The 25,957-nt window shown below is 52.8% G+C and overlaps 1 protein-coding gene across 38 annotated transcripts in view; it reads right to left on the bottom strand.

Moving 5' to 3' along the window:
* LOC103351904 (uncharacterized) overlaps positions 1-25,957 on the bottom strand; it is a 262,291-nt gene that overhangs the window by 166,921 nt on the left and 69,413 nt on the right. For 30 of the 38 annotated variants that reach the window (XM_070066581.1, XM_070066583.1, XM_070066619.1 and 27 more), the window contains 5 exons: positions 19,047-19,123; positions 17,429-17,524; positions 8,028-8,103; positions 7,854-7,910; positions 4,381-4,457 (listed from right to left, as the gene is read on the bottom strand). In XM_070066581.1, coding sequence (XP_069922682.1) covers positions 4,381-4,457; positions 7,854-7,910; positions 8,028-8,103; positions 17,429-17,524; positions 19,047-19,123 — 383 coding nt within the window. Of the gene's footprint in view, positions 1-4,380; positions 4,458-7,853; positions 7,911-8,027; positions 8,104-12,556; positions 12,657-17,428; positions 17,525-19,046; positions 19,124-23,495; positions 23,552-25,957 lie in introns of those variants that run through there. The other 8 variants (XM_070066599.1, XM_070066609.1, XM_070066618.1 and 5 more) reach the window with 7 other exon arrangements.

Raw genomic sequence — 25,957 nt, 5'->3', positions numbered from 1 at the left:
ATGCCACCTGCCCTGAACCCCAACATTTCCTCCCTCTGCCTTGACACAGCTTGGGGGTTGCACATGGGACCAGTGCACAAGGGATATCTGTAAGGACCCTGAGCCACAGTAGGGACCTGCACCTAAGCCAGCCCCACTGTCTGCACCACACTTGGCTTCAGCCCTGGAAAATCCTTGCAAAGGCCCCACAGGCTGGGACACCTCCTCATCCAGGCACAGGCTGACTCGGACACTGTCACTGGAATGTTCCAGGTGCCTTCTAATACGAGGAAGAGTGGCTGTGGGGCTCTCAGGAAACGCTGGCGCTGTCCTAGGCCATGTCACCCAGCACCTCCAGAACTGGTGTGAAAACATGGAAGTGTGGATCTCCCAGGGAGACCTGGGAGTCTACTAGGAAGGTAGCGGAGGCAGGCCACCGTGCCCGTCATGATTAGCAGCTTGGAGCCAGAAGCACAGCACAGCACTTTTCCTGCCACTCAACCCTTGAAGGAAAACCAATGTCAGGCAGCTTGCACAGCTTAGAGTTGTTGAGAGGTCTGCATTAACACGGTTGCTCTTACTAGAGAACAGGGGGATTCCATATGACAGGTTTCAACATGATTTCAAGACCATGACAAAACAGGATTGGATGATTGGGTCTAGAAACTTCCTAGCATACTCCTGAAAGAAGCTGACTTGGACATGCCTTTAGCATGAAGTAGCTGGCAAAGAGCACGTACCACCCTAGAAGTTCTGCTCACTTGCCCCTGGGAGACACCAGCTCACCAAAAAAGGGCTGTGTCCCCAGGAGAATGCACCAGGTTCCTGGGCTTAACAGACACAACAGAGAGGTGGTAGAAATGAAAAAGACCAGTGAGCTGTCTGCCCTGGGAGCACAGAGGGAATCCTGGTCTAGTGGAGGTGGGGTGCTACACCCAACCCTGCAGGGCTTATGCAGCATCTGCTGACATCTTGATTGCCAGGGCCCTAGTGTGAGATCTGCAGACCCAGTGACATTGGTTATTCTAGATTGTTGGGTTCCATTATGTGGAGGATACCATTACTTTTTTCAGCCACAAAAGGCGGAGGGAGAGATGGGGAAGATGGGATGGTTCCATTTCTGGAGCAGCAGCGCCATCCAGCGGAAGCAGTTTCAGAATGAACTGTGTCCATCCAGTATGTCCCACGGGGAAGGCTGGCAAGTGAGGGGGAGAGAGTTCAGTGCCCAAAGCAGGCAGCAGCAAGGTTGGTGTGGAAAGTTGAGTGCCAGGCTCCCCCACCCAGGGATCCTGAGAGGCCCAGACTGCAAGGCTGCAGAAGCGGTGGGGCTGGTGCTCAGGGGCCGCCATGGTGCACAGCCTGCAGCTGAAGCATCTCAGGGCACTGTGTCTCTGCACAGGAGGGGAGGCAGCACTTCCTGACTCTCCCCACCAGGTCACAGCAGGGAGCCTGAGCAGCCCTGCTCCCCTGCACTGGGTGAGCTTTACTCTCCCTGCCCCCCACACCCTGCAGGTCTCAGGGGCACAGCAGATTCCTGCTCGCTGAGGTCACAGCTCCCTCAGCACAGGCGACACCTGACTGGCACTGAGGAGGAGCCGCACACCTGTCACACTGATGAGCGCCGTTCCCCGCTGGCCTGCATCTGTGCTCCTCAGGGACTGGGTCCTCCCGGGATGGCCGCCAGGCTGATCAGGTCACCTATGAGGGGAAGAGGTAGGAAAATGCTGCAGTCCCTTTGGTGCTCATGTAACCCCCTTTCCCTCAACAAGACCCTGCATTCCTCTACCAGGCACTGGAAGTCTCCATACAATTCAGAATACAAACTGTGCTAACCTAGTTCACCCTTAAGACAAGAGGAGGGACGAAAATGCCCACAGCTCTTCCTCAGACAAAATGGCCCAGGCTTCTACAAGCCCCGCCCAGACATGGCGGCCACCAGTCTCCCGACTCTTCCAGGCTAGGACACAGAGGCTACAAGTCCCGGAGCTCAGCCCCTGCCACTGCCTGTTCCCGGCTTCCAGAGCCCTCCCGGTTCTGGGATTCCAGCTGACCAGAGCTTGCAAGGGGGCCCCAGGAAGGGCACACACTCTCACTTCCATGCCAAGCCAGTCAGGCGCACGCTCACAGCCACCACTGGCGGCATCTGCAACGAATTCCTCTTGATGGCAGTATTGCACCACAAATGCAATTTGCCCTGTTCCTGCCAGTGCTCCCTCCTCCCTGCGCGCAGGAAAAAACACCCAGTGCAGTCCAAGGAGTGCACAGCATGACTGCCCAGTTGAGGGGGTCACAGGAGGAGCTAGGGCAATGCACTGGGTGCTAAACAGACACAGAGCCCATGCAGCTTGGCCTCAGCACCCAGTGCTGGGCTGCCCTAGGGACCAATGTTCACTGGATGCTCCTTAGGACAACCCCCGTGGGTGTAGGGCACTAGAACCTAGCCAGGCCACACTGTCCGTACCACAAGTGGCTTAAGCCCTCAGGGATCCAATGGGCTCTTCCCCATTCCCACTCTGAAAACTGGCGCTATCGCAGGGGCGACGGGGCTCTTGGCCGAAGAGAGCTAGAAGGTCTTGGAGGAAAGGGCTCAGACCAAGCGCTCAGTTCAGCCTGCGACGCTTATGATTGCAGTCAACAATTTGAAATGGCCAGCTCACCTAAGCCAGTCACCTCTCCACCCGCTTTCTTAAGGTCCGTTTCAGTTTATGAACCTCTTAAAAGCATTAATCTTCCAAGACCTGGTAATGAAACGCTATGGGATAAATTGGATCATTATTACAAAATTGTCAAGTCAACATTGCTGCTGAATCTTAGTCTGGCCACAGGTTTCTTTCCCACTAAAACCTGCAGGGGTGATCACATGGCCAAGACCCACGACAGCCTGTACTGTGCTGCTGGGCGGCCTGGGGTTCGTCTCTTCCATACAGGAGCACTGATCATGACAAGGGAAGGACCCATGAGCTGGAGCATTCGGCTATAAAATGTACGAGAGAAATTCTCTACTGCTATATGCGTCAGGCCAATAAGGTCCAGCAGTTTAAGCAGGATCCACGCCCAACAACGTGTCTTCACTCTCCTTTCAATGTGCATACAGGAGATGAATCGCTGTCTTATGAGGAATATGGTCTTCTTTAGATAAATGCAGTGTCCCTCTATCTCCTTTACCTCGTGGAAATGATTTCCTCAGGAATCCAGATTATCTCTAACACTGACGAGAGGAAGAGATTTGGACATACGAAGAGCCGAAAAGTCAGGAGCAGCACTTGGGCAGAGCGGGACAACCATGAGATAACAGTCACAACAGAAAGATTTCTGCAAGCCAAGAAGCAACAACTTAGAAGAAACTAAACCTGCTAACACCTTGAACTTGAGCTTCTGAATGACCTTCAGAACTTGAGAAAATAAATTCCTCTGTTTATGGCACCCAATCTGGTTATATATGACATCCCTATCAAACTAATGCAGTTGCTAAATCCGACTTAGGAAGAAATAGAAAAACGGAGGGCCAGCACTGTGGCATAGTGAGTGCAGCTACCACCTGCAGTGCCAGCGTCCCATATAGGTGCTGGTTCAAGTCCTGGCTGCTCCATTTCCAATGCAGCTCTCTGCTATGGCCTGGGAAAGCAGTGGAAGATGCCCCAGGCAAAAGAAACAGAAAAATGACACAGACCTAGAACCGTGTTTCTCAACCTTTTTGTTGTTGTTGTTGCCCCCAAGTAGGGGGAAACTATCGAATTAAAATTCTCCTAGAGGTAGGAAATTATATGTTAAGGAGTAAGATTTTCTTTAGTAGATTTGAGCCTTAGGGTTTCTGTATGATATTGTGATGTCTAAGAATTTTTTACTCTACCTCTCCAAGAACCAATTGTATTATTTGAGGAATGCATGATTTGTAGAAAGTATATCAGTGCTTTTAAACGTATGGTAATAAATCTAAAGGATATCCAGATGGAACGTGTTCTAGGGAAAACAGAAGTTATTGTTATCCACTGAATTGCATCCCCTCCCACCAAAAAATTTTATATTGTTAAACTCCCAGTCCTTTTTATTACTACATAAACTATATTTGAAGACGTAAATACAGATATTAAAAGATTAAAAAAAAAAGTATCTGTTCAGGCAGGTGAGAATGAATGAGTGAAGGGGTGGCTGTTTAATGGGGCACAGCCACGACTGCATGTGGAGATAACTGGAGCTATAGCAAAACCACGGGTCCTGGACAGAGGCACCTCCATGTGCGAATGAACTCTGCACTGCTCCACACCATACAGACAAAACCTGGGACTCTATAGGGGTGATGACGTTGGACCCAAGGAGGTGAGGCAGGGCATCGTCCTCTCTGTCCTCCCATCTGATGTGAGCCCTACGCTTACGATGCCCCCACAATGCCCTGCTTCTTACCCAGGCCAGCTCCTGTGTCTTTGAGCAGGATGAGATGCCGGTTTGGGAAGCCTCCACTGTCCTCTCTCTGGGATGGGCTGCAAAAGGACAAAAGAGAAAAAATAATGAGACACCTGGGGGCCTTGCCATACTAGAAACGTAGTGGGACGCAGGCCACTGCGCTTGGCTTAGAAGGACACCCACTGTCGCCGGTGCCGCGGCTCACTAGGCTAATCCTCTTCCTTGGGGCACCGGCACACGGGGTTCTAGTCCCGGTTGCCCCTCTTCCAGGCCAGCTCTCTGTTGTGGCCCGGGAGTGCAGTGGAGGATGGCCCAAGTACTTGGGCCTGCACCCCATGGGAGACCAGGAGAAGTACCTGGCTCCTGCCATCGGATCAGCCCGGTGCACCGGCCACAGTGCGCCAGCCGCGGCGGCCATTGGAGGGTGAACCAACGGCAAAGGAAGACCTTTCTCTCTGTCTCTCTCTCTCACTGTCCACTCTGCCTGTCAAAAAAAAAAAAAAAAAAAAAAAAAAAAAAAAAAAAAAAAAAAGGACACCCACTGTCAGTCAACTGAACAACTTTCAGAGCTCTTGAGCGGTTTGCATTAACACAGCTACTATTACCGGAAAACAGTGGGGTTGCATGTGACAGAGAAGGTGTCTATACTCTCTCACTCAGGACTTGCAGCACCAAGGCCCCAGTTCTAAGGACAGGAAGGAACCAGCACCATCACAGTCAAAGCCTGGGACTGGGGACCAGCCTAAAGACTGGTAAATCATCCCTGACCCAGGGATTGAGAAACAGGCCTGGCAGCCCTGAATCTCTTAACCCACACAAGACTACATGGCAAATCGATGAACCTCAACAGTGAGAAATCAATGGGGACAGACAGATTTTCAGCACTGTATCGAGACTGTGACAGAGGAATTGGTGGATCGGTCTAGAGACATCTTAATAGACTCCTAAGAGAAGCTGACAAGGACAAGGCCTTTAACATGAATTAGCTGGCAAAGAGCATAACCTACCCTAGATGTTCTGCTCACTTGCCCCTGGGAGACACCAGCTCAGCAAAGAAGGGCTGTGTCCCCAGGAGAATGTACCAGGTTCCTGGGCTTAACAGACACAACAGAGAGGTGGTAGAAATGAAAAAGACCAGTGAGGTGTCTGCCCTGGGAGCACAGAGGGAATCATGGTCTAGTGAAGGTGGGGTGCTACACCCAACCCTGCAGGGCTTATGCGGCATCTGCTGACATCTTGATTTCAGGGCCCTAGTGTGAGATCTGCAGAGCCAGGGACCTCAGACACAAAGGAGATTCCAGATTCTTGGGTTCCATTATGTGGAGGACACCGTTATTTTTTTAAACCACAAAAGGCGGAGGGAGAGATGGGGAAGATGGGATGGTTCATTTCTGGAGCAGCAGTGCCATCCAGCGGAAGCTGTTTCAGAATGGCGAACAGTCCATCCAGTAGGTCCCACGGGGAAGGCTCCCAAGTGAGGGGTAGAGAGGTCAGTCCACAGAGCAGGCACCAGCACTGCAGGTATGGAAAGTTGAGTGACAGGCTCCCCGACCCAGGGATCCTGAGAGGCCCGGACTGCAAGGCCGCAGAAGCGGTGGGGCCGGTGCTCAGGGGCCGCCATGTTGCACAGCCTGCAGCTGGAGCATCTCAGGGCACTGTGTCTCTGCACAGGAGGGGAGGCAGCACTTCCTGACTCTCCCCACCAGGGCACAGCAGGGAGCCTGAGCAGCTCTGCTCCCCTGCACTGGGTGAGCTTTACTCTCCCTGCCCCCCACACCCTGCAGGTCTCAGGGGCACAGCAGATTCCTGCTCGCTGAGGTCACAGCTCCCTCAGCACAGGCGACACCTGACTGGCACTGAGGAGGAGCCGCACACCTGTCACACTGATGAGCGCCGTTCCCGGCTGGCCTGCATCTGTGCTCCTCGGGGACTGGGTCCTCCTGGGATGGCCGCCATGCTGATCAGATCACCTTTGAGGGGACAGAGGTAGGAAAATGCTCCAGTCCCTACTGGGGCTCATGTAACCCCCTTTCCCTCAACAAGCCCCTGTGTTCCTCCACCAGGCAGTTCCTGCGACACTGGGAGTCTCCAGAGAATTCAGCACAGAAAGTATGGCAACCTACTTCACCCCTAAGACAAGAGGAGGGACCAAAATGCCCACAGCTCCTGCTCTGACAAAATGGCTGAGGCTTCCACAAGCCCCGCCCAGACATGGCTGCCACTATGCTGCGGGCTCTTCCAGGCTAGGACATGGGCCACAAGTCCCGGAGCTCAGCCCCTACCACTGCTTGGGTCCAGAGCCTCCAGAGCCCACTCCTCTCAGGAAACCGAGCTGCCCCGCGACTCCAAGGGCTTTGAGCCCCCCACCAAAATGGCCTCAGCACCCGCCTGCACCCTCACATCCCTGGGAAGCCAGTTCTGCGCAGGCGCTCAGCCGCCAGCTTAGCAGTTTCCGCAAATGAATTCCTCTTGATGGCAGTATTGCACCACAAATGCCATCTGCCCTGTACCCGCAGGTTCTCCCTCCTCCCTTCGTGCACGAAAAAAACGGCGCTGTCCAGTGGGTGCCTGCATGGCTGCAATCCACATAGCTACTCTGCCTGGGTCTGAGGGAAGTACCAGGAGCTAAGGCAATGCACTGGGGGCTGAACCCATCTGGTGCCCTGGCAGCCTGACCTCAGTAAGAAATTCCTGGGCTGCCCTCGAGACCAACAGTCAATGGGCACTCCTTAGGGCAACACCAGCGGGGACAGGCACAACGCCTAGCCAGGCTACACTGTCAGCACCACAAATGGCTTCAGCCCTCTGGAATGAAGGCATAGGACCAGGGCTCTGACCCCATCCTATCCAACAACAGTGGGACTCAGACACTGTCACACAGCCCTGCCACATCTGCTTGCCCAGGAGGTCCAGGACAGGCAGATACACTGATCCAGTCACTGATGAGTCATTTTGACATGAAGTCTCCTCCAGGCAGACCTAAAGCGTCTGTACCCAGAGGTACTGGGAAGGAAGAGAGGGAAGGGTTACAGCCACTTGTGGACCACTGGCCTTAGTACTCTCTATTCTTATAGGGCTCTCCCCTGCTCCTGTGGGCAATGAGGGTCCCACACTAATGCCACTCAGGAGGGCAGACAGGGGCCACACCAAACACAGCAGCTCTCCGTGCTCCTGACCCAGGGTCACTGCCTGAGAACTCCCTATATTGGCAGAAGGAAACACATACTGGTGCTGACTCAGGAATTAGGAGGAATCTCTATCCACAGTGCATCAATCAGACAAATGAGGGAATGGAACAGGAAGGGGAATAACTATGCATGTATAGACAGGTTAAGGTAGGTGTGAGGAGTGTCTTTAAAGGCAAGTGAGAATGAAATGAGTGAAGGGGTGGTTGTTTAATGGGGGCACAGCCACATCTGCACATGGAGCCACCTGGATGGTAAAGCAAACCCACAGGTCCTGGACATATTCACCTTTGTGTATGAATCCACTCTGTACTCTTCCACACCATGGAGACACAATCTGGGACTCTATAGGGAGTGATGATGTTGGACCCAGGTAAATGAGCCAAGGTATCGTTCTCCTGGTCCTCCATCTGAGGTGGGGCCTCTCACTTACTGCTGCACCCACCATGCCCTGCTTCCTACCCAAGCCAGCTTCTGTGTCTTTGAGCAGGATGAAATGCCGGTTTGGAGAGTCTCCACTCTCCTCTCTCGTGATGGGCTGCAAAAAGGACAAAAGAGGAAATAATGAGAGACCATCCGGGAATTCATCCTTCATGAGGTTAGGACTCAATACACCCAGGAAAGCAACAACTCTGCCTCTGAAAACCACATTGTACCAGATCTTTATAAATAAATTCACGTGTGCCCAGAAAGGTAGGAGTGATCAGAGCTTATAATGCAAAATGTTAAGATATCTGAAGAGACCTGCAGAAGTCCTTACTGCATTTGTTGCGTTCTACACAGTAAGATTGCACAGGAGAGCAAAGAGAGGGGAAATCAGTTCTTCCAGGACCCCAAGACAGCTGACACTGCTTGGAAGGCCTCGTGCATTTGGGGCCTTAATTCAGTGAGTTTGATGTAGACAGGCATATAGGATAATACTGATCAGATTTGTGAGCTGGGAGACCCAGCCTTCACCATGCCCTTGTGTGATTTCTTGCCCCTATCTGACCAAATCTGTGCGCCCACCTGCCAATCAGACTAATTAACCACTCCTTGTGGACATGGATTAAAGGCCGGAAACACGGTGGTCCCGGCCTTTTTTCTCTTTGCCATTCTTTTCCCCCTGCCCTGGATCCCCTTGTTGATCCACACTTTGGGGTGCAGGGCCTTTGGGACACCCGCTCTATGCTTCCCGGCTGACATGTTCCTCCACATGACTGGCTTTGGGCCTGCTCTCTGCTGAGTTTGAATCCAGATTTCCTTTTCTCTTTTAGATATGTCCTCACTCTCCTATGCATTTTATCACTGAATAAAAAGCTTAAAACTTATCATGTTGCTTGGGTTATCTGTGCCAGTATTCAGAATTCATCTCTGAATTCACAGAAAGAGCCCACACGGTTTACTAACTTCAGATATATTCAAAAGAAAATCGGTAATAGATTCATCCACAAAGGGTGGATGGACAGAAGGGAAATCAGACAGAATCCTGATCAGGACCAACACTAGGTCTTTGCAGAGACTTCTGCAAGCCCCGCCTAGACATGGCCACTACCAGGATCCCCAGTTCCGCCCGCTGGTCTAAGCCACTACAGCCCGGTTGACCTGCCTGTGTTCAGGGCCTCCATAACCTACAGGTCACAGGGGCCAACGGAGCTCTTTGGCCATAGGGAGACCTCCAGAGTATTCAGCCTAAATAGGCTGGTGACATACTTTGTCCTAAGACAAGGGGAAGAAGGAAAATGCCCACAGATCCTCCCAGGACAAAATGGCTGAGGTTCCCACAAGCCCTGCCCAAACATGGCCACCACCAGGCTGCTGGGCCCTGCTCAGCTGCACCACAAGGGCAATGCACCCTGGAGCTCAGGCCCTTGGGCATGCCTGTGTCTGGGCCTCTACAGCCCACATGATGTGGGGTGTCAAGCTGGCCCTGGCCTCCAACAGTGCTGCACTCTCCCTGGGCACGGCTCCGGAACCCCTTTGTACCCTCACTTCCCTGCCAAGCCAGTCCCTCAGCAGCAAGGGATGGCGGGATACGCAAAACACTTCCACTTGATGGCAGTATTGCACCACAAATGCCAGCTGCCCTGCCCACACAAGTCCTCCCTCCACCCATCCTGCAGCAAAAAAATGCCCAGTGCTATGCAACAGGAACCCCAAATGGCTGCTACCACATGGACTCTCCTCCTGGCCCTCAGATGAGCCAGAGCAGCTAACACAGCACTGGGTGCTACACCGGCCTCATAAGCACACAGCCTGGTTGTAGAACACTTCCTCCCAAGATGCTCTCGGTTCCAGGGGGCAATGGATGCACCTCAGGTCACCCCAGCCATGGTATGGCACCTGTGCTTAGTCTGGGCAAACCCACTGCATCCCACTTAGCTTCAGCCTCCGGAGATACAGTTTAATGCCCGTGCCATGCTGGGACATGAGCTCACCCAGGCACAATCCAACTCGGACCTTGTCACTGGACTATGACAGATGCCTTCTAATATGAGAAAGAGGCTTAGCATCCGGCTTCTCTCCTTGGCTGTTTTCTGGTCTTAGATAAAAAGGGTCCCATACAAGGTGCATTCAGAGGGGACCTAGGTGCTACAGTGAAGACACACACCTCCCCTCCTAGCAGCTGACTCAGGTTCAGAAAAGTTGTCCAAACCCCATCAGTGAGCTGGCAGGGAAAATACATTGACATGGGAGACAATGAAAGTAGGCAAAGTATAGACTTGCACACAGAGGAGTAGTAAGTATGCAAGAACATGCAGGTATGTGCCAGTTTAAATAAATGTGTGAACACAGGAGTGAGTAGAAGGATACTGTGGGGGCTGAGTGGAGACAACAACCAGATGTCACACCCAGGCTCCTGGAAGGAGCTGCAGAAACACTGCCCCTATCCAAGGTCACCTGAGGGCTGCAGCCTGGGCTAATCCACCTGGGTGGCAACCTCGGGAACTCAGGGTGAAGACAACTACCACAGATCTCTGGAGGGGACCCAGGGCAAGACCTGGACTGTGCACTAGGAAGAACTGGCCCCATCAGTGCTTGACATCCCCACAATGCCTTATGCCCTCTAGGGAAGCTCCAGAGTCTTTAAAATTTTCGAAGACTCTGGCTGGACAAAGTACCTCTGGACCAGCCCACAAGATTTTAAATCATCCCTGACCCAGGGTTTGGGAAACAGGGTTGGTATTCCTGAAATCTTAACCCACATAAAACTACATGGCAAAACGATGAACCTCAACAGGGTGAAATGAATGAGGACAGAGGTTTTCAACACTGTTTCAGAGTATGACAGAGTAGGGGAATCTGTTGATTCACCACCCAAATGGCCGCTACAGCCGGTGCGCTGTGCCAATCTGAAGCCAGGAGCGCCAGGTGCTTCCTCCTGGTCTCCCATGGGGTGCAGGGCCCAAGCACCTGGGCCATCCTCCACTGCACTCCCGGGCCACAGCAGAGAGCTGGACTGGAAGAGGAGCAACAGGGACAGAATCCAGCACCCCGACCGGGACTAGAACCCGGTGTGCTGGCGCCGCAGGTGGAGGATTAGCCTAGTGAGCCACGGAGTCGGCCAAGATCCAAATCTTGATCCTTTATCCAAACACAGAAGCTAGTGCTTGCAGAGCCTGAAACAGCCTTGGGTCAACTTCTATAATTGTCATGGAAAGGTAGCAGCCTACCAAACCTGTCCTTGTCCCTATCTGGACCCTGGATTGATTCCATTCCCACACATGGCCAGTACGCTGTTCCAGGAATACACATCTGAGTACCAGGAAACAAGACTGTACTGATGGAAGAAATGCATGAGAAACACCAGCAAGCCCTCTCCAATACCACACACCCCTTTTATTCCTCCTCTGCCATTTTCCATTAAAGCAAGACTCAACGTGTGTCCACTCAGATGCAACCTTACCCTGGTGCCCCAGCTCTCACCACTGACTCCCCATCCTGAGAGGACTCTCCATGAAGGGAGGTCCTAGGCCTAACTCACAGGCATGACCCTGACTGTGCACTGGGAGGTACTGTTCCAATCAGTGCATGGCATCCCCACAGTGCTTTAGGCCCTCTAGGGCTGCTCCCCAGTCCATAAAAGGTAGATGGTTTCGGCTACAGGAGGTTTCTCTGGGCTCTCCCTATGTTGGGGGTCAAGAGAGAGAGAGAGAGAGGAGCTAAGGGAAAGGAAGTCAGAAATTGGAGAAGTCATTAAATCAGAGGGGCTGATCCACCTTCCCCAGACATGCAGGATGCTAGGGAAAACGACTGCACCCAGGCAGGTGTGGCTGCTTCCAGAGTTGTACAGGGGAGTGGTAATGGTGATATTCTGATCAAAACACATAGATATACAGAATCTCTTTCTCATCTTCCCACTGACATTCACAGTTCCTTGAGACAGAATTCACCATGGGACAGCAAACGACCAGGCACTGCAACACTGGAAACCTTCACTCTTGAGCTCCAGTATTTGGAGGACACCATTATTTTTTTCAGTCACAAAAGGCGGAGGGAGAGATGGGGAAGACCAGGTGGTCCCATTTCTGGAGCAGCAGCGCCATCCAGCGGAAGCTGTTTCAGAAAAGTGTGCACTCATCCAGCACATCCCACATGGAAGGTGCCAAAAATGAGGGAGAGTAGAATCTGGGCTCAGAGCGAGGCAGCACCAAAGTTGTGGAAAGTGAGAGAGCTGGGCTTTCCCACCCAGGGATCCTGAGAGGCCAGGCCACCAGGCTACTGTGGAGGTGGGGGCCAGTCCTCAGGGGCCGCCATGTTGCACAGCCTGCAGCTGAAGCATCTCAGGGCACTGTGTCTCTGCACAGGAGGGGAGGCAGCACTTCCTGACTCTCCCCACCAGGGCACAGCAGGGAGCCTGAGCAGCTCTGCTCCCCTGCACTGTGAGAGCTTTACTCTCCCTGCCCCCCACACCCTGCAGGTCTCAGGGGCACAGCAGATTCCTGCTCGCTGAGGTCACAGCTCCCTCAGCACAGGCGACACCTGACTGGCACTGAGGAGGAGCCGCGCACCTGTCACACTGATGACCGCCGTTCCCCGCTGGCCTGCATCTGTGCTCCTGCGGGGACTGGGTCCTCCCGGGATGTGGTTGGTAGGCTGAATAGATTACATCTGAAGCGACAAGGAGGGAAAATGCTCCAGTCCCTTTGGTGCTCATGTAACCTCCTTTCCCTCAACACGCCCCTGTGTTCCTACCCAGGCAGTTCCTGGCCACTGGGAGTCTCCCGGAAAATTCAAAATACAAAGTGTTGTACCCTAATTTACCCCTAAGACAAGATGAGGGACGAAAATGCCCACAGCTTCTGCTCTGACAAAATGGCTGAGGCTCCCACAAGCCCCGCCCAGACATGGCGGCCACCGGGCTCCCCATTATTCCAGGCTATGCCCCCACTGAAACAAGTTGCGGAGCTCAACCCCCTGCCACTGCCTATGTCCAGAGCCTCCAGAGTCCACTCCTTGCAGGGAACCGAGCTCCAAGGGCTATGAGCCCTCCCTGGGGCATGTTAGGGTCTCCCTGCATGCTACTTCCCTACAAAGCTAGTACTGTGCAGGCGCAAAGGCAACACCTAGCAGAATCTGCAAATGAATACCGCTTGGTGGCAGTATTGCATCACAAATCGCACCTGCCCTGTACTCACCCTTCCTCCTCCCCTTGTGAATGAAAAAACCCCTGGTGTCCAGTGGGTCCCCAGCATGGCTGCAATCCACGTGGGATATTCTTTCTGGTTCTGAGGGGAGCAGGAAGAGGTAGGGCAATGCACTGGGTGCTGAACTGACCCTGAGTCCATGCAGCCTGGCCTTAGCATGCCACTCCTGGCAATCCTTGGGACCAATAAATGCAGGGGTAGGGCACCTGCACCTAGCCAGGGCTCTGACCCAATACCATCCCAACAACAGGCAGCCTGGGCACTGTCACTGAATCTTGCCACACCAGTTTGCCTAGGAGGCCCAGGGCAGCCAGATAACTGAATCAGTCCCTGACAAGTCATATTCACAAGATATCTAATCCAGGCAGACTTAAAGAGTCTGTACCCAGAGGTCCTGGGAAGGAAGAGGGTGAAGGGTTACAGCCATCCCAGGACCACAGGCCTCAGTACCTCTCTACTCTCACAGGGCTCTCCCTTGGTCTGCAGACAATGAGGGTCCCACACTCAGGCCACTCAGGAGGGGAGACGGAGTCCACAACAAACACAGCACCTCTCCTCGCACATGACCCAGGGTCACTGCCTGAGAACTCCTTATATTGGCAGAAGGAAACACATATTGGAGCGACCTCATGAGTTAGGATGAATCTCTATCCACAGTGCAACATTCAGACAACTCAGGGAATGGACCAAGAAGGGGAATAAGTACAAATGTATAGACATTATGAAGCTGGGTGTGAGAACTATCCTTAAGGGCAAATGAGAATGAATGAGTGAAAGGGTGGTTGTTTAATGGGGGCACAGCCACAATTGTACATGGAGCTACCTAGATGGTATAGCAAGCCCACTGCTCCTGACAGGGAGATCTACATGTGCAAATCCACTCTGAACTCCTTCACATCATGGAGACCTGGGTGTCCAGGCAGACATGGACAGGAGGCAGAGGAGGGCAGGCCTCACTGGCCGCCATATCTGAGACAAACAGCTGAGTTTCTGTGGACACTGGCCCTGCCAAAAAACCAGGTGAGAACTCCTGATTGTCTGGAGCTAGACCTAAAGCAGTTCAGGGTTTCAAGTCCGTTCCTGTCCCAGTTGTGTGTTACTTTCTGGCAACCCTCAAAGTCTGCTCTACATAGGCAACTGGTCACTGCCTCTGCTGGCCCTTCCACACTGCTAGGATCCCACCCCTAGGGGGCCCCTGTCATCCAGGCTCCTTCTGCTAAGGACAACTGCAGTCAGGAGAGGCTCTATGCTCCTGCTGGGACCAGGAGCTCTCAGGAGCTCACAGGGAGGCTGAATGTAAGGACTCGCAGCCAGATACCATGCAATGGAAATGGATCAGTTCTAACTGCCATAAGCAGATTCTGAGACTGGAAGTTCTTGTCGGAGGAGGCAGGATCAAAGTTGAAAAAGTCCTCTTGGGGCCCAGAGGTCATCAAAAACATTGACCCCAATGCACCAAGGCACAGGGGCAGAAGGGAAATCAGACAGAATCCTGATCAGGATCAAGCCCAGGACTTTACAGAGAATTCTGCAAGCCTCGCTCAGACATAGCCACTACCAGGAAGTCAAGTTCCACTCCTTGGGCCAAGCCGGAACACACCATCAGCTCGGCTCCTTGGCCTCCCCTGTGTTCAGGGCTTCCACAACCTATAGGACATGCTGGCCCCAGACCCAAGAGCTCTGAGCTCTCACAGCTTCAGCCTGGAGACCCACCTGCAAACTCCTTTTTCTGCCAAGCCAGTCCTGCAAGTGCACATAGATGCAAGCACTGGTGAGATGTGCAAAAGGCTTCCTCTCAATGGCTGTGTGGCACCACCAATGCCATCTGCCCGGCCCCCCAACATGTCTTCCCTCTGCCTTTTATGCATCTAAAAAATCCCAGAGCTGTTCAGCAGGAACCCAAAATGCCTGATTCTGAGGGGAGCAGGAGGAGTGAACACATAGCACTGGGTGCTGCACTGGCACCATAAGCACGCAACATGGTCACAGTGCACAAAGGACGTCTGTAAGGACACCCCAGCCATAGTAGGAACTCCATCTTACCCAGCTGCACTGTTTGCATCGCACTTGGCTTCAGCCCTTGGAAATCCATGCAAAGGCCCGACAGGCTAGGACACCTGCTCCCCTAGGCAGTCTGACTCAGACCTTGTCACTGGACTGTTCCAGATGCCTTCTAATATGAGGAAGAGTGGCTGTGGGGCTCTCAGGAAATGTTGCATGTGTCCTCGGCCATGTCACCAGGCACCTCCAGAACTGGTGTGAAAGCATGGGAGTGTGGACTGCCCAGGGGTGACACCTGGGGCTCTTGCTATACTAGGAAGCTAGTGGGAGGCAGGCCACCATGAGCATCATGATTGGCAGCTGAGCCAGAAGCATTGCACAGCACGTTTCCTGCCATTTAACCCTTGGCTTAGAATGACAACCACTGTCAGGCAATCCAGGGCATCAACCTCATGGTGCACTGGGTTGACTCGGCCCCAGCAACTCATGATGACCCACAATGCTGACTCCCACCAGAGCTGATCCCAAGTCCTTTGGAGCATAAAGGTTCTGCCAGAATAGGTGCCTCTGGGCTTTCTCTGGGTTGGGTTCACAAAGAGAGAACTGAGGAACTCAGGCAAGAAGAAGTGGGGAAATGCTAGCACTAGTTCCACCACAATCTCTAAGTTACCCTCACAAAGAAGGAAGAATCATACTGAGGATGACAGGATCCTGGGAGTGCTGTATAACATCCACAACTGTGCACAGAAAACTAGAACGCAGGCATCCCATATGGAAGCTGGACAGAGCCCTAGCTGCTTAACTTCTTTTCATTTATTTTTTTATTTGAAAGGCAGAAAGTTACAGAGAGAGGAGAGGCAGAGAGAGACGTCTTCCATCCACTGGTTCACTCCGCAACGGGTTGCAACAACCGAAGCTGTGCCAATCCAAAGCCAGGAAACAAGAATTTCTTCCGGGTCTCCCAACTGGTGTAGGGGCCCAAGGACTTGGGCCATCCTCCACTACTTTCCCAGGCCATGGCAGAGAGCTGGATCAGAAGTGGAGCAGCTAGGACTCGAACCAGCACCCATATGGGATGCTAACAATGCAGGCAGCAGCTTTATCCACAATGCCACAGTGGCAGCCACCTGCTCTACTTCTGATCCAGCTCTGTAATAATGAGCTTAGGAAAGCAGAGATAGATGGCTCAAGTCCCTGGGCCACTTTATCCATGAGGAAGACCCAGATGGATTTCCAGGGAACTGCCTTCCTTCTGGCCAACATGGCCATTGCGGCCATTTGGGGAGTGAACCAACAGATGGAAGACCTCTCCTGCTCCTGCTCTTTCCTTCACTCTGTTAACTCTGCTTCTCAAATAAATAAAACATGTGATTATGAAGATAATCCAGTGAAAATAAGCACTGAGGTTACAGAGTTACAGATGCATGTATTTTGTTCCTGGGCTTTCCAGTAACATTATATGCTCCAGAGACAGATGTCAAGTAAAAAACACCATGTACTGAGGGACCTCAACACAGTTAATCTTAATTCTTGGGTTTCTATGTTTGGAGGATGCAAAGAATTTTTTCAGCTACAAAGGGCGGGGGTAGAGATGATGAAGAAAGGGGGGGGTTACAATCCTGGAGCAACAGTGCCACCCAGCGGAAGAAGTTTCAGAATGGCGTGCAGTCCACCCATTACAAGTGCAAGGCTTCTGAAAGGAAGTGTGGGCGCCATTGCTGTTTGGAGAGCAGGTGTGAAGAGTGATACAACTGGGCTCTCCCACAAAGGGATCTTGAGTGACAGAGAGCTAGGGCTCTGTCCAGCATCCATATGGGATGCCTGCGTTCCAGTTTTCTGTGCACAGTTGTGGACTTTATACAGCACTCCCAGGATCCTGTCATCCTCAGTATGATTCTTCCTTCTTAGTGAGGGTAACTAAGAGATTGTGGTGGAACAAGGCTGCTGTGGTGCTGGGGGCCAGTCCTCAGGGGCCGCCATGGTGCACAGCCTGCAGCTGAAGCATCTCAGGGCACTGTGTCTCTGCACAGGAGGGGAGGCAGCACTTCCTGACTCTCCCCACCAGGGCACAGCAGGGAGCCTGAGCAGCTCTGCTCCCCTGCACTGGGTGAGCTTTACTCTCCCTGCCCTCCACACCCTGCAGGTCTCAGGGGCACAGCAGATTCCTGCTCGCTGAGGTCACAGCTCCCTCAGCACAGGCAACACCTGACTGGCACCGAGGAGGAGCCCGCACACCTGTCAAACTGATGACCGCCGTTCCCCGCTGGCCTGCATCTGTGCTCCTGCGGGGACTGGGTCCTCCTGGGATGGCCGCCATGCTGATCAGGTCACCTATGAGGGGACAGAGGTAGGAAAATGTTCCAGTCCCTTTGGTGCTCATGTAACCCCCTTTACTCAACAAACCCCTGTGTTCGTCCACCAGGCAGTTCCTGCGACACTGGGAGCCTTCCAGACAATTCAGCATAGAAAGTTGATATTCAACTTCACTCCTAAGACACAGGAAGGTTGGAAAACCCCCACAGACCCAGCTCAGGACAAAATGGCTGAGGCTCCCACAAGCCCCGCCCAGACATGGCCGCCACCAGGCTCCGGAGCTCTTCCCTGCTAGGCCACAGCTGCCAGGAGTCCAGAAGCTTGGACCCCTGGTACTGCCTATGTCCGGGCTTCCAGAGGGGAAGTGGGGAACCAAGCTGTCCGAGGCCTTGAAGGGCTCAGAGCTCTAGGGGAACATGGACCCGGTACCCTCATACACCCTCACTAACTGCCAAGCTAGTTTTGCGCAGGCGCACAGCTCCAACTCAGCGGGATCTGCAAATGAATTCCTCTTGGTGGCAGTATTGTACCACAAATGTCATCTACCCTGTATCCGCGGGTCCTCCCTCCTCCCTTTGTGCAGGAAAAAACACCCAGCATTGACCAGCTAGTGCCCAGCTTGACTGGAAACCAGCAGGAGGGCTCCACTTGGTTTCTAGGGAGCAGAGGGAGCTAGGGCAATGCATTCTGTGCTGAACCCACCTGGAGCCCAGTCAGCCTGGCATCAGCACAACTCACAATGCATGGTCCTTAGGGCACCCCCAGTGGGGTAGGGCACCTGCACCTAGCCAAGCAATACCACGGAGCCCTGCCACAACAGCATGCCCCAGATGTCCAGGGCAGCCAGAGAATCTGAATCAGTCACTGAGGAGTCATATTCACATCAAGTCTCATGCAGGCAGACATAAAGGGCATATACACAGAGGTACTGGGAAGGACACGAGTAAAGGGTTACAGCCATCCCAGGACCACAGGCCTCAGTACCTCTCTACTCACAGGGCTCTGCAGGCAATGAGGGTCCCACACTCAGGCCACTAAGGAGGGGAGACCGGGCAACACCAAACACACCAACTCTCTGTGCATCTGACCCAGGGTCACTGCCTGAGAACTCCTTATATTGGCAGAAGGAAACACATATTGGTGCTGACTCAGGAATTAGGAGGAATCTCTATCCACAGTGCATCATTCAGACAAATGAGGGAATGGAACAGGGAATGTAGACATGATTAAATAGGGTGTGAGAAGTATCTTTACAGGCAAGTGAGAATGAATGAGTGATGGGGTGGTTGTTTAATGGGGGCACAGCCACAATTGCATGTGGAGTTACCTGGATGGTAAAGCAAACTCATGGGTCCTGGACAGGGTCATCTCCATCTTAGAATCCACTCTGCACTGCTCCACACCATGGACACACACACAATCTGGGACTCTCCATAGGGAGTAACAACCTTGGACCCAGGTAAATGAGCCAAGGCATTGTCCTCCCATCTGTTGTGGGCTCTGTCACATCCTGCTGCCCAGACAATACCCTGTTTCCTACCGAGGCCAGCTTCTGTGTCTCTGAGCGAGATGAGATGCCGGTTTGGGAAGTCTCCACTGTCCTCTCTCTGGAATGAGCTGCAAAAACACAAAAGAAAGGAAATAAGGAGAGGACATCCAGGAATTCATCCTTCATGAGGTTAGGACTCAATGTACCCAGGAAAGCATAAACATGGCCTCTGAAACCACACCTTACCAGAAAGGTAGCAGTGGTTAGGGTTTATAATGCAAAACCTTATGATATCTGAAGGGACCTGTAGACAGACTTAATCCTTCTGTTATTTTCTATACATTAAGATTCCACAAGGAGAGCAAAGAGAAGGAAATCAGTTCCCCCAATATCCCAATACAGCATACACTGCTTGGAAGACCTCATGCATTCGGAGCCTCTGCCAGAGTCCCTGGTCCCTGAGCCAGCACTACTGTCCAGAAAGGGGCTGGAGGTAATCGTCACACTCACGCAGGCAAGGACACCTTGCCAGAGGTTTCTGCTAGTCCCTAAAAACATGGTTGTCACCAAGGTCCAAATCATGATTCTTTATCGTTACAATGGACATTATGAGACCACGGGAAACAGGATGACTGGGAACACGGTTGGGCCCACACCACCTCCTTCCTACCTGAGACGTTCATCCTGACTACCAGGTCTGCAACAGTCAGCCACAAAGATGGGAAGGAATTGAGTACCACCAACTCAGACACTGGGAGAGAGGGAAGATTAAGGATCCTCAACCCTAAGACAGCAGGGCCTGAGTACCTGCCTCCTCTCCATGGCTGTTCCCTGGTCTTCAGATAAAAAGGATCCCATGCAATGGGCATTCAGGAGGTTTACCTAGGTGCTACAGCCAAGACACACACCACCCCTCCTAGCACCTGACTCAGGTTCCCAGTTGTTTTCCAAACCCCATCAGTGAGCTGGCAAGAGAAATACACAGACATGATTCCAGTAATGATAGAATCTTTTTGAACAGTGTATATTCCAACATAGATATGGTAGACAATGAATGTAAGGCAAAGCATAGACCCAAATACAGAGAGTACTACATATGCAAGAACGGGCAGGTGTGTGCCTGTTTAAATGAATGCATGAACAAAGGAGTAAAAGGTTATGGGGCGCTGAGTGGAGACAACAACCAGATGTCACACACAGCCCCTGGAAGGAGCTGCAGAACCTCTACCCCTACCCAAGATCAGCTAAGGGCTCAAGCCAGGGCTCATCCACCTGACCGATGGGTGGCAACCTGGGGAACTCAGGGAGAGGCAACCAGCTCAGATCCCTGGAGGGGGCCCAGGGCGAGACCTGTACCGTGCACGGAAGGAATTGTTCCCATCAGTGCCTGGCATCCCCACAATGTATTATGCCATCTGGGGCTGGCTGCTGCCACCATAAAAGGTGGAAGTTCCTGCCTCTGCGTCTCAGAGTGTTGGGGTCACAAAGACAGAAGAGAGAAGTGACACAAAAATAAGTAAAAATGTTGGGTAGTCATTCTCTCAAAAAATTGAACTGAATGTAGGATGCTATGGAAGAACACAAAATACAGCAAGGTGGGATTAGTTTCCAAATTATGTACACATTGTACACAGGAGTTGTACAATGATATTCTGACCAGAACAAATACGTGGAGCACATACATACAGCTATACAAATTCAGTTTCTTGTCTTCCCACTAACATTTATATTCTCTTTTTTTTTTCTTTTTTTTAAAGGCAGAGTGGACAGGGAGGGAGAGAGAGACAGAGAGAAAGGTCTTCCTTTGCCATTGGTTCACTCTCCAATGGCCAGCGCGGCCGGCGCACCGTGCAGGAGCCAGGTGCTTCTCCTGGTCTCCCATGGGGTGCAGGGCCCAAGCACTTGGGCCATCCTCCACTGCACTCCCGGGCCACAGCAGAGAGCTGGCCTGGAAGAGGGGCAACCGGGACAGAATCCGGCACCCCGACCGGGACTAGAACCCGGGGTGCCGGTGCCCCTAGGTGGAGGATTAGAACATTTATATTCTCAAGAGAGAGCATTCATTAAGGGACAGCATTGCCCTGGTATCCCCAACACTGAAAAATCTTCGGGTTGGGTTCCAGTATTTGGAGGACACCGTTATTTTTTTTCAGCCATAAAAGGCGGAGGGAGAGATGGGGAAGAGGGGATGGTTCCATTTCTGGAGCAGCAGCGCCATCCAGCGGAAGCTGTTTCAGAATAGTGTCTACTCTGTCCATCTAATCCCATGTGGAAGGCTCCAGAAATGCGGAAGACTGGGATCCCAAGCTCACACGCAATTATCACCAGAGTTCATACAGAAAGTGAGAGAGCTGGACTCCGCCACCAAGGGATCCTGAGAAGGCCCTATTGGTACTCCTGCAACCCCCCTTCCCTCTTCCCTAGCCAAGCCCCTATGGACCTTCAACAGGGGGCTCCTTAGACACAGGGAGCCTACCAGAGCTGACCTAGACACGGAGGCACCCTACTTCACCCCAAAGACAAGGGGAGGGAGGAAAATGCCCACAGCTCCCACTAGGACAAAATGGCTGAGGTTTCCGCAAGCCCCGCCCAAACATGGCCACTACTAGGCTGCCTCGCTCTGCTCCGCTAGACAACAAAGGCAACACACCCTGGAGCTCAGGCCTCTGGCCATGCCTGTGTCCAGGCCTCCACAGCCCACCTGATGCAGGGGCCCAAGCTGGCCCTGGCTTCCAATAGCTAAGAACTCTCCCTGGGCACCTGGACACCCTCACTTCCCTACCTAGCCAGTTCCATGCAGACACACAGCTGCAAAGGCTGGTGGAATACACAAAACCACTACCTCTTGATGGCAGTATTGTACTGCAAATGCAACCTGCCCTGCCCCAGCAGGTCCTCCCTCCGCCCTTCCCACAGCAAAAAAATGCCCAGCACTATGCAGCAGGAACCCAAAATGGCTGCTGCCCACAAGGCCTCTCTGCCTCATTGTTAGCTGAGCAGGAGGGGCTAATGCACAGCACTGGGTGCTTAACAGGCCACACAGCCTGGTCGCAGTACAGTCCTCCCAAGATGCCCTCAGTTCTAGTTGGCAAGGGATGCACCTCAGGTCACCCCAGCCACGGTATGGCACCTATGGCTAATGCAGCCAAACCCACTGCATCTCACTTAGCTTCAGCCCTCGGGGATCCTTGAGGTTGCTTACATCCAATACTGCTGAGTTTACGCAGCATGTCCTAACATCTGGAGCCGGTGACAAATAGGACACCAAGGTGATTCCACCTCACTGCTGTTAGGCACTAGGGTCCTCCAGTAATGTTCAGGAAACAAAAAGGATGAACAGCCAACAGCCTAGGCCTCTGCTCCCCCAGGAGTTGAGAGACCTACAGCACTGCGGACAGGCCTCTGCCAGTCTCTGACCTCTAAGCCAGCAGTACTGTCTGTAAAGGGGCAGGAGGTAATCGTCTCACTCACCCAGGTAAGGACACCTAGCCAGATGTTCTGCTAGTCCCTAACAGCACAAATTCTGTTTCTTCTCTACTCAAGAGAGATCACTCACTAGGGGACAGGACTCGCTCAGGTACCCGTAACACTGCAAACTTTCACTCTTGGCTTCCTGTATGTGGAGGACACTATTATTTTTTTCAGTCCAAAAGGCGGAGGGAGCGATGGGGAAGTTGTGATGGTCCCATTTCTGGAGCAGCAGCGCCATCCAGAGGAAGCGGTTTCAGAACAGTGTGCACTCATCCAGCACATCCCACAGGGAAGGTGCCAAAAATGAGAAAGAATGGGATCCAGGCTCACACGCTGGCATCACCAGAGTTGGTGTGGAAAGTCAAGAGAGCCGGGCTCCCCAACCCAGGGATCCTGTGTGGCCCTCGGGGATCCAGGCAAGCGCCGTGCAGGCTCGGACCTCAGTATACTTCCCAACGGTTGGAATCAGACATTGTCACTGAGCACTGCCACAACAGCTTGAGCAGGAGGTCCTGGGCGGCCAGATATCAGGATTCGTTCTCTGACAGTCCAATTTGACGGGATGTCTCAGGTAGGGGAATATATAGGGTATGGACCAGAGGTACTAGGAAGGGACAGAGTGAGAGTTGCAGCCATCGGAGGACTACAGGCCTCAGTACCTCTCTACTCTCAGAGCTGTCCCCTGGTCTGCAGGCAATGAGGGTCTCCCATTCAGGCCAGTCAGGATGAGAAATGGGGACCACATCAAATACACCAATTCCCTTTGCACCTGACCCAGGGTCACTGCCTGAGAACTCCCAGTATTGCCAGAAGGCAACACATAGTGGCACTAGCTCATTAATTAGGACGAAACTCTACCCACAGTGCATCATTCAGCAAGAAGTAGGGATGGAGAAGAAAGGGGAGTAAGTACACGTGCACAGACATGATTAAGGTGGGTATGAGAAGTATCTTTACAGGCAAGTAAGAATGAATGAGTGAAGGGGTGGTGATTAAAGGGGGCACAACCACGACTGCCCGTGGAGCTACCTGGATGGTAAACAAAACCCACAGGTCCTGGACAGGGTCTCCTCCATGTTAGAATCCATTCTGGCCTCCTCCACACCATGGAGACACAACCTGGGACTCACCATAGGGAGTGACGACCTTGGACCTAGGGAAGTGAGCCAGGAAATCAGTGCCCTGTCTTCCCATCTGATGTGGGCCCTGTCACGTCCTGCTGCCCCCACCATGCCCTGCTTCCTACCAGGCCAGCTTCTGTGTCTTTGAGCGGGATGAAATGCTGGTTTGGGAAGTCTCTACTGTCTTCTCTCTGGGATAGGCTGCAAAAGGACAAGAGAGAGGAAATACTGAGACAAAATTCTGGGAATTCATAAAGTTAGGCTCCTCAAGGTCCCCAGGAAAGCAACAACTCTGCCTCTGAAAACAAGATCTTACCAGACCTTTGTAAGTAGACTCACCAGTGTGCCCAGAAAAGTAGGAGTTTAGCTTGATTTTAGGACATATAACCCAAAAATTGATGATGTTTGAAGGGACTTGTAGACATAATTATTCCTTTTGCGGTATTATACACATTAAAATTCCACAAGGGGAACAGAGAGAGGGGAAATCATTTCCTCCAGTATCCCAGTACTGCTGACACTGCTTGGAAGGCCTCGTGCATTTGGGGCCTTACTTTAGTGGGTTCATCCACAAAGGGTGGAGGAAGAGAAGGTGGGGGCAGGTGGCAATAGGGGGGGAACACAGCCATCAAATGTAAGTGCTCTGTGCCGTCCCCTCTGTCTCTGCGTTATCCTAATGGAATGTTTGTGATTACCCAACAGTGGGGTGGAAGTAATCATGGTTCCTGTGGCTGGCCAGGTGCCACCAGCAGGTGCCTTCTTAATAGGTCTGGATCGGGTCACCCAGGGTGGGACCTGGGGCTCAGGCAGACATGGACAGGAGGCAGAGCAGGGCATTGGCCCTGCTGAAAAACCAGGTGACTGTCTGGAGCTAGACCTAAAGCAGTTCAGGGTTTCAAGTCCGTTCCTGTCCCAGTTGTGTGTTACTTTCTGGCAACCCTCAAACAAAGTCTGCTCTTCATAGGCAACATCCACCCTGGTCACTGCCTCTGCTGGCTCCTCCCACACTGCTAGGACCCCACCCCTAGGGGGCCCCTGTCATCCAGGCTCCTTCTACTAAGGACAACTGCAGTCAGGAGCGGCTCTATGCTCCTGCTGAAACAGGAAGCTCACGGGAGCCTACAGGGAGGCTGAATGTAAGGACTCGCAGCCAGGCTCCGAGGAAAGGAAATGCATCAGTTCTGCCTCTGCCATAAGCAGATTGTGAAACTGGAAATTCTCTGTGGTCTTTTAGGAGGTAGAGTCAATGTTGAAGGAATCCACTTGGGGTCCCGAGGTCACCTAATACAATGGACCCACTGCTCTTGGGCTTTGGGACAAGAGGGAAATCGCACTGAATCCTGGCAAGGATCCACCCAGGTCTTTGCAGTGACTTTCAGCGGCCCCGCCAAAACATGGCCGCCAACAGGATTCGGAGCTACGCCTGGCAGACTCAGCCACCACACAGCCTGGAGCTTGGCCCCCCGGCCCTGCCTGTGTTCGGGGCCTCCGGAGCCCCAAAGACACCAGGGCCGAGCTGTCCGGGGCCTCCATGGGCTCTGAGCCCCCCGTGGAAACGGCCCCAGAACCTGTCTGTACCTTCACTTTCCTGCGGTTGGCGGGATCTGCAAACAACTTCCTCTTGATGGCAGTATTGCACTGCAAATGCCACCTGCCCCGCCCCCGCGGGTCCTCCCTCCGCCCTTCCTGCAGCAAAAAACTTGCAGCACTAGAGGGTACCCAGCATGGCCGCTGCCCAGCATGGTCACTCTGCTTGGCTCCAAGGGGAACAAGAGGAGCTACCCCACAGCCCTGGATGCAGCACCATCCTCATGCCAGCGCCACCTGGCCTAGCACACAGCTCCTGGGCTGCCCTGGCACTAGCACACAAAGGAGGCTTCTCAGGGTACCCTCAGCCATGGAGAGTACATGACTAAGGAGGGGAGAGTACATGACATTGAGCTGAAGATTCTCTAGGACACTGTGGCTGTTGACACAAGCGGCTGGAGAACATCCTGATTATTCCCTATGAGGTCGTGACAAGGCACAGTGAACCAGCTCTGTTTCAGTCCATGTTGTGTGCTTTACTCTTGTTGCTCCTTATTATGTTTGGGTTCAGAAGCAAATTTCATTACTGGTCACTGCCTTTCATGGCTTCTTCACCACAGGAGGTGGCTTGCTCTCTAGGTGGGAGGCCCCCAGTATGCCGGTTGGAGCCGGTGAGCACCATTCCACTCTGCAAGGTGGATATGCACCTGCAGGGAGTGGGGTGCTCTGGGATGTGACAGGCAGACTAAGCCCATCACCTCTGAGGAGACAGAGGAAGGAAAATGCTCCAGTCCCTACGAGTGCTCCTACAAGCCTTGGCGACTTTCAGTTCACAGCTCCTTA

The sequence above is a fragment of the Oryctolagus cuniculus genome, chromosome X (genome assembly GCF_964237555.1).
Source record: "Oryctolagus cuniculus chromosome X, mOryCun1.1, whole genome shotgun sequence".
NCBI classification, from domain to species: Eukaryota; Metazoa; Chordata; class Mammalia; order Lagomorpha; family Leporidae; genus Oryctolagus; species Oryctolagus cuniculus.
The sequence above is the reverse complement of the archived record's forward strand: the minus strand, read 5'-3'. Positions and strand labels throughout refer to the sequence as shown.